Below are 7,813 nucleotides of genomic sequence, written 5' to 3'. Positions count from 1 at the left end.
GGAAAAGATGAACAGTATTCGTCGGAAAAGATGAACATGCTTGGTGGTGGTGATTATTGGGGGCTGAGATTGCTTAGGGTTAGTGGTGGCTCCTTTGCGCTCTCGCTTCTGACCCTTTACAATTTGCCTACATACCCCTATTTAGGGGATCAAGTCCACGTAGTTCTTGGGGAAAAAGAAACCTAATGGGCTTAGATTTCTTATCCCAAGGCCCAGTAGAAAACCCACTGGAAACCGTCTTCTACTAGCTTTAGGAATGTCGCCGATGAGGCCCAACCACAAAGGCCCAAGGCTCATCCGTGGCTTCGAGACTTCACGGATTAGGCATCTCCCTGGCCAATGATAACCCTCCGCTACCAGCTGTTTCTCTAGTCCACCGACGTAGGTATAGCCGTGATTCACCCCAAATGTTGGACGCATTCTTGTCCCCCGATAAGGAGCCCCTACCAGATTGCAGAACAAGTGATCCCAAGCTTTTGGGTGCAAAGTGCAGGATACTCCAAAGTCTCCCAACAAAGACACCCGTTGACTACAAAAACAGAGCTCCCAAAGCACACACCAGATTTCACCCCACATCCCCAATGAGGACACCCATTGACTACAGGAGGAGGCCTTCAGTCCAGGCATACCCCTGGAGGTCTCTGACCACGGACACCGCCTTTCCCGTAGATATGCTACAGGAAGGAGTTCTTCAATAGAGTACCAGCATCAAATAGGTTAGTAATAATAATCTCCATCTTCCTTGAATCTTCCAAAAAGTTCGTCCAAGTAGCATGTCAAAGTTGTATTATGTGCCAAGTGGAAGTTAAGGCGCCCAAACATTCCTGCATGTTGGCGCCGCCCTGTGTCATCAGCCCTTGATCTCTTCCTTTGTCATTCTACATCATAGGGTGCGCCTTAAATTACTCACCATTAGGGCTTGCCCCAACTCTGTCCAGTAAAGCCAAGGCATGAGTCTGTGAAAGTAATCATGTCCGAGTAATCCGTCCAAGGAGCCTTCCTCACTCAGGGCGCGCCCTAAGTCTCACCATGGAACAGAATCCAATCAAGGAATTCCTCACCCCCTCTTCAATAATTGGACGCGCCTCCCCATTATGTTTGAGGGCGCGCCTTTAAGGCATGTTAACCACAACTGTCAATCAGCTATTCAATCAATGGGGCGCGTTCTTAGGGCGCCTTCTTTTATGGAAAGTCAATCTTATCTTTTCCTAGATTTTAGGCGTTTCTCCTTCGATTTTGCCTATTTTATCAATCTCAATCTGAATATTGTTTATACCAATTTTTGGGACAACTACCCCCCAAATTCCCTATGTCATTGAAAATGGGATTGGAATTTTTTCTTCATCCTTATCAAAATCTGTATAAATAAACTCTCCAATATTATTACTAGGCGCCTTCAATAGAGCGTGCTTTCTTAAAGTTCCAAATTTGCATCCAGGACTTCTAGTTACTGAGATAATTTATACGAGGCGCGCCTTCAAGAGGGCGCGTCCAAAAATTTGAATTATTTTAAAACGGTTCCCCTATTTATTCGAAAATCGTGCCTGACATGATTGACGTGATTTATTTTAACAGCTGTCATTTTTTCAACTATAAATACCCATATCCTTTTTTTACTTTTCACTCTTACCCTCTCTCTTACTTTACCCCCTTTCCTTTTCAGAGCACCACCACCGGCGGCACTACCTTCTGCTCAGAATTCTCTCTCTCGGCCACCATTTCCCCAACTTTTTCCGATCATTCTCTTCATTTGAAAAGGTATGTAAAACTCTTTCTTTTCTGAATTTCATCACATAAATCACATTGCATGCTACTTTATCTCTTCAACTCCCTTAACTGTTCTTGAAAATATACATAAAATGGTGTATGTGTCTGTGTATATATATGTGTAATTTCGAATTTTTACTGATTTAGATCCAAAATCTTGGGTTTAACTTTTAAATTGGTGTTTTTGAGAATTTCAATCGTTAGTGCCCTTATGCCTTAAAAACCATTACCTACGATCTACACATGACCATCTGTGCCTTTAAAATCTGCCAGCAACTTAGGACGCGCCTTATCTTTAGCCTCTTATAATCTGTACATGACCATAATAGGGCGCCTGTTTGTAATAAAACATATCCTTATGAATAGACTAGGATTTTCTTTATGGTGCGCCTTCTCATGAGAAGGCTTGTCTTAGAAGGGAGTTGACATAGATCATAGGAAATATTCTTCTCTTACACCTCTCCCTATCTTTCCTGTTTCCTTTATACTTTCGTATCTCGTTCTTTCGTATCGGGCGTGCCCTCAAAATTTCTTTTGGTTTTCTTGACAGCTGGAAGACGAGGGCGCGTCCTCTCCTTTTCACCCTTTCAAGCATTTCCTCACAAATTTGGGGATCTATTCGTCTCCAAACATTTACTTTGATCCTCAGCCCCCAAATGCTCACCATACTCCTGAATTTCTGAACCGGGTGGCGCGCCTTCTTCAAGATTCCAAAAAGGGTATCTTGATGGCAGACTCCTCAGACAGTTCTTCTACGGACAACATTCCTTTATCTCGTAGACACGGGAAGCAGAAGCTGGTCCAAAAGGACAGATCCCCAGCCCCAGATAGGACAGAACTGGATGACGATGACTAGTTCGAGAGTTTGAATGCCGATAGGTATAGGGGTGTTGAGAGGGGTGTCAACGTAGGTGCAGGACCTTCTAAAGTATCCTACAGGGCTGTTTCCCCAAGCCCATCTCCTCAACAAACACAGGGCGCCTACTTCTTTTGTTTCTGAGGGTGCGCCTGAAGTAAGTGTGTCACCTCTCCGTGATAAAGAAAATTTCTTTGATGAGGACTCCTTCCAGTTTTCCACCTCCCCTGAACTTCTCCAATCCCCTTCCAACACTGGGAAGGTTCTGACAGTGAATTAGACTTTGATTGGGATGAATTTGAACCATGCAATGAAGCTGTGAAGAAACATTTCGGGAAGGAACTTGGGAAGCTTTTCTGTGTGGGCCTGTCCTCAGCTTGTTCAGATGAGAAACTAGGATGGCTCATGGAGTTTTATGATATGGAAGGCATATGGGCGCCCTTTGAGCATGATGCGGCCCCATATCTTCAACAATGGAAGGAACTTTAAAATTCCTAGAATGGTAACAGCCCAAAACTGGTATCTTTGGGTATAGGCGCGCCCTCACACGCCTATCTTAGGGAAGTGATAGAACTTTACGACGTGGCTCCACTCCAACTTTCTCCCAACCACTACAAGTTTATTCTGGCCCTGTTTATTCTCTATACAGACCTGGGCTTCCCTCAACCTTCCATGGTGAAGTTGCCTATTTCTTTAACTTGAGAAAGTCTGACCATGGGTACTACTACTTGGTTGTATACAAGAAACATAACAAGAAGGGTTTCTCCTTTGGCAAGCTTAGCCATGAAAAAGGCTGGAAGGAAAACTTCTTTTATTTGTATGACGTTCCCAGAATAAGGATAAGATTTAACAAGTCACCAAGTAAGGGCGCGCCCTTTCTTTCTTTCCTTGCATTATTTCTATGTTATTTGCTCCTTTTCACACCTTTATACTTTTTTTTAGACAGACCAGTGGCCAAACCACTTAAGGGCGAGCCCAAAAAATGAGCTGAAGCCCTTCTCAGAGTGGCTGCTGACAGGTGGAACCTAAAGACCTTAGTCACCTGGACTAACCTGATGCGAGTCGGAATCCTTTCTGACCAAGTAGGACAAAGTGTAAATATGTAAAGTTTAGGAAAGGCGCCCCTGTTTCCCGTATAATCGACCTAGATAGTGAGGAAGAGACTGAAGAAGAAGAAGAAGAAGCATATGACAGCTCTTTTCAAGGCCAAGATCCTTCAGGTTTAACAATTGTAGAGTCTAAAGGCGCGCCCCCTACAATTGGCGCGTCCTAACTTCTTTTTTGTTAGCTTTTGTATTAGCATACTGGATATAAATTCTTGTTCATGTGGTTAATCTTTCCGCCTCTCAGGGTGCGCCCTTTCACTCTAGGCGTAGCATTTTATATATGTTTATCAATGTTATCTTTATCAATTGCTTTTATTTATTTCTCTGTTCAACACACTTAACTGTCACATTCAATTAACATGTTCTATATTTTATGCAGAAATGGCTCCTCCAAGAATTCCCAAGTCTTTTGGGGGCGCCCTGGTGACAAATCCAAGCCTAAGCCGAAGAAAGATGCTCCTGCAGCACAGGCATCTCAAATCACTCCTATCTTGAAAAGGCCCGTGATCGATCTTATAGATAAACAAGGCGCGCCTAAGAGGCATAGAGCAGAGGGTGCGCCTTCAGGCTCTTCTGCTGCCTTGAACGCTCTTGGCCCCATGGGTTCCCTTCACGTTTCAGATGAAGAAGTGGAATAGTGGCAAGCCATGGATTTGGGAGATGCTGCTCGTACTTCTATAAAGGCATCTTGCCAATTGTTCATCCACTCCACCCGAGTGGTGGACAAGCTACTTGAAGAGGGGGCGTGCCTAGAGAGACTGCAGGGTGACAACAACATTCTAAGAAACACCCTCAAGGACAAGGACTTTTTGCATGCTAAGGATATCAAGGCCAAGGACTCTGAAATCTCCTTTCTCAAGGATGATGTGGCCAATCTCACTTCTCAGCTAGAGATTGCCAACAAAAAGGCTACCTCTCCCACACTGAGCTTGGTGTAGCCAACTTGAGGATTGAGTATCTGAAGGAGCAGCAGAAACTAGGCTGGCCTGATGAGAAGAGGGAAATGACTGATGAAGCATTTTCCAAATGTTTCCACTTCTACAGGGTTGGTTTTGTGGCCAATGACCCTGATTATACTTTTGAGAAATTTGGGGAAGAAACCGTTGCTGAGATGGTGGAATTTAAGAAGGAGCATGTTGTTGAAATCAAGGCAAGGAGGATAGAACTTGGGTTGGAGGAGGAAGAAGGTGAGGGCGCGCCTCAAGAGGAAATCCCCAAGGATGCGCCTGAAGCTGATCCCACTGTTCCTCTTCAAACCATTCCTCTAACAGACCAGTCTCAAGGCGCGCCTTGATTTATGTCTTTCCTTTATTTGTACTTAAGTTTTAAATACTTCTGAGGAGCCAGCCCTCTTTTGATGCTGTGCAAAGTTGTACGACTTATTTTTCTGCTACTCTTTTACTTTGCATCATGACATTTCGTATGACTTAATATGATTTTATCATTCTCAGTATGCATAAAAATTTGTTAAGGCACTCTGACCTTCTCTTGGTTACTTATTAAAACATGACTCATATTTTCACGATGGCGCGCCCTCATATCACCATAAATCTTGTCAGTTCATTATGACTTATGTTTCCACAAGGCGCGCCCTTTGATATCAGAACTTATTTATTTAGCAAATTTGTGGGTGTTTTCTTTTTACGTGATCTCGAAGTTGTTATCGTATCATTAAGATCTAACGTCCCTTTTATCATAGCATTTAGATATGAGGGCGCACCATATTTCTCGAAGTTGCAAATAACACGTACTTTTTCTTATCAGTAATGCCTTTGCGATATTTTACTTACTTATCAGTCCAAGGGCGCGCCTTAATTTGGGGAGCTTTTGCCTTAGCTTATTTTGTTGGCCATGTACATTTATTCCTTTCATCCTTGTATACTATGTTTATCTTGATTATGAAGCAGAAGTTATTAGATAGGGTGCGCCTCAACATAGGGCACGCCTCTGATGTTTTTCAAATGAAAAGTTTCATGTCAAGCAAATAAAGCAATTTGAAGTAACTTTTCCCTTTTATTGATAATGCGCTCTAGTGTATAAATTACACCAGTCCCATGGCTACTATGCTCTATGGAGAAATTATTTGAAAAAATTTCTTCCTTCTGCTAGTTCCAAGGTTCGCAGTCACATGTCTACCTCCTAGGCTAGGAGGAATTTATTTGCTACTAGCCTATTACATAAGAATCAAATAAGAAAATAAGGGGGACACAGCCACACCCTATTGATAATACTTCCGTAAATGTTCCGCATTCCATGCTTGAGGAATAAGTTTACCATCCAGATCTTCTAAGTGATAGGTTCTCTTCCAGAGTATAGCTTTAACCTTGTACGGTCCTTCCCAATTAGCTCCAAGCACCCCGTGTTGAGCTATCTTAGTGTTAGGCATAACCTTTCGCAACACAAGATCTCCAACCTTGAACGGTACGGATTTGACCTTTTTATTGAAATACCTTGTGATTCTCTGCTGATACGCAGCAAGCTTTAATTGAGAGTTCGTTCGGGCTTCGTCTAACAGATCTAAGTGAAGCCTCTGGTTAACTTCTGCATCTTCCTCAACAAACACGTCTTTCCGGAGGGATCCAGCTCCTACCTCTACGGGAACCATGGCCTCATACCCATAAGTTAGCAGAAAGGGGGTTTCTCCTGTGGTCGATCTAGAGGTCGTATTGTAACCAAAGGACCATGGGCATCTCCTCTGGCCAATCTCCTTTTTTCTCTTCTAACTTTGCCTTCAAGATCTTTTTTTCTCTTCTAACTTTGCCTTCAAGGTATGTTTTATGATTTTGTTTATGGCTTCCGTCTGACCATTACTCTGCGGATGATAAAGCTTCCTTAACTCTTTACTATCAAACTACTTCCCATTGTCTGAGATGAGTTTGTAGGGGATACTGAACCTGCATACTATGGAATTGAACACGAAATCCCTTATCTTCTTTGCCGTGATCGTGGCTAGTGGCATAGCCTCTACCCATTTGGTAAAGTAGTCCACAACCACCACGGCGTATTTCACACCCCCCTTTGCTTTGGGCAACTCTCCAATGAGATCAATTCCCCAGATGGCAAAAGGCCAGGGACTCGCCAATGAGGTAATGGTGGATGCTGGGGCGTTAGAATAGTTGGCGAATCGCTGGCAATGATCACAAACCCGGACAAAATTGAAGGCATCTTCTCTCTAAGTCGGCTAGTAGTATCCTTGTCTGAGTACTTTTAATGCCAACGAACCACCCCCTGAGTGATTGCCACAAATTCCTTCGTGCACCTCCCTGAGAATATAGTTCCCTTCTTCCATATCCACACAACGTAACAGTGGCTGATTAAATCTTCTCTTGTACAATATCCCGTCATATTCTACATACTTTGCAGCCTGGTACCGAAGGCGTCGAGCCTGTAATTTGTCTTCTGGTACAGCTCCTGCTGAATATAGTTATGAATGGGGGTCATCCAGCTTTCTCGCAGGACTTTTGCGTTGAAGCACCTCTACCTCTGGAATACTTGGGATTTCCTGGATTCCCAAAGGGATTGTCCAAGTTGAACGATGTCCATCTGGGAACCCATCTTGGCCAAGCACTGCATTACTATTTTCTTCTCGCGAAACGCTTCCTAGCCTGGCATTTGAAATTTTTTTCAGTAGGCATTGCGCACACTCATATATAACTCCGTTCGCGGTCCCCGGGCTTGGGAAACCTCTGTTGACCTGTTTCACAAAAACTAATTCGGATTGCTTTGAACTATCAGATTCATGGCCCCATACCTCCAGAGCTAATTGTAGACCGTGTGATCAAGGCTTCATACTCAGCATCATTGTTAGTAGCTAAAACTTGAAATGTATAGAACTCATCAAGCGATGCCCCTCCGGAGTGATTCAAAACAATCCCGGCACCTGATCTATTGTTGGTCACGGCCCCGTCAACATGTATATCCCCAAGGGTATGGGAGTTCCTGCCTCTTCTTATCCTGAGAACTTCCTTGCGAGGTCGGTTCCGCCAACACTATGGCCTTGTCATCAACTTCTGCATCGAACTCAAGTATGAAATCAGCCAGTGCTTGTCCCTTGATTTCCGTGCGAGGACAATATTCCAAATCG

At 43.6% G+C, this 7,813-nt stretch overlaps 1 protein-coding gene across 1 annotated transcript; it reads right to left on the bottom strand.

Moving 5' to 3' along the window:
• Nucleotides 1–5,947: 5,947 nt before the first annotated feature.
• Nucleotides 5,948–6,334, bottom strand: LOC141703742 (uncharacterized). Its single transcript, XM_074507174.1, has one exon. It carries the CDS (start codon nucleotides 6,332–6,334, stop codon nucleotides 5,948–5,950), a length of 387 nt encoding a protein of 128 aa, XP_074363275.1.
• Nucleotides 6,335–7,813: the final 1,479 nt, after the last annotated feature.

Source organism: Apium graveolens, unplaced genomic scaffold (genome assembly GCF_009905375.1).
Source record: "Apium graveolens cultivar Ventura unplaced genomic scaffold, ASM990537v1 ctg7050, whole genome shotgun sequence".
In the NCBI taxonomy this organism is placed as follows: domain Eukaryota; kingdom Viridiplantae; phylum Streptophyta; class Magnoliopsida; order Apiales; family Apiaceae; genus Apium; species Apium graveolens.
The sequence above is the reverse complement of the archived record's forward strand: the minus strand, read 5'-3'. Positions and strand labels throughout refer to the sequence as shown.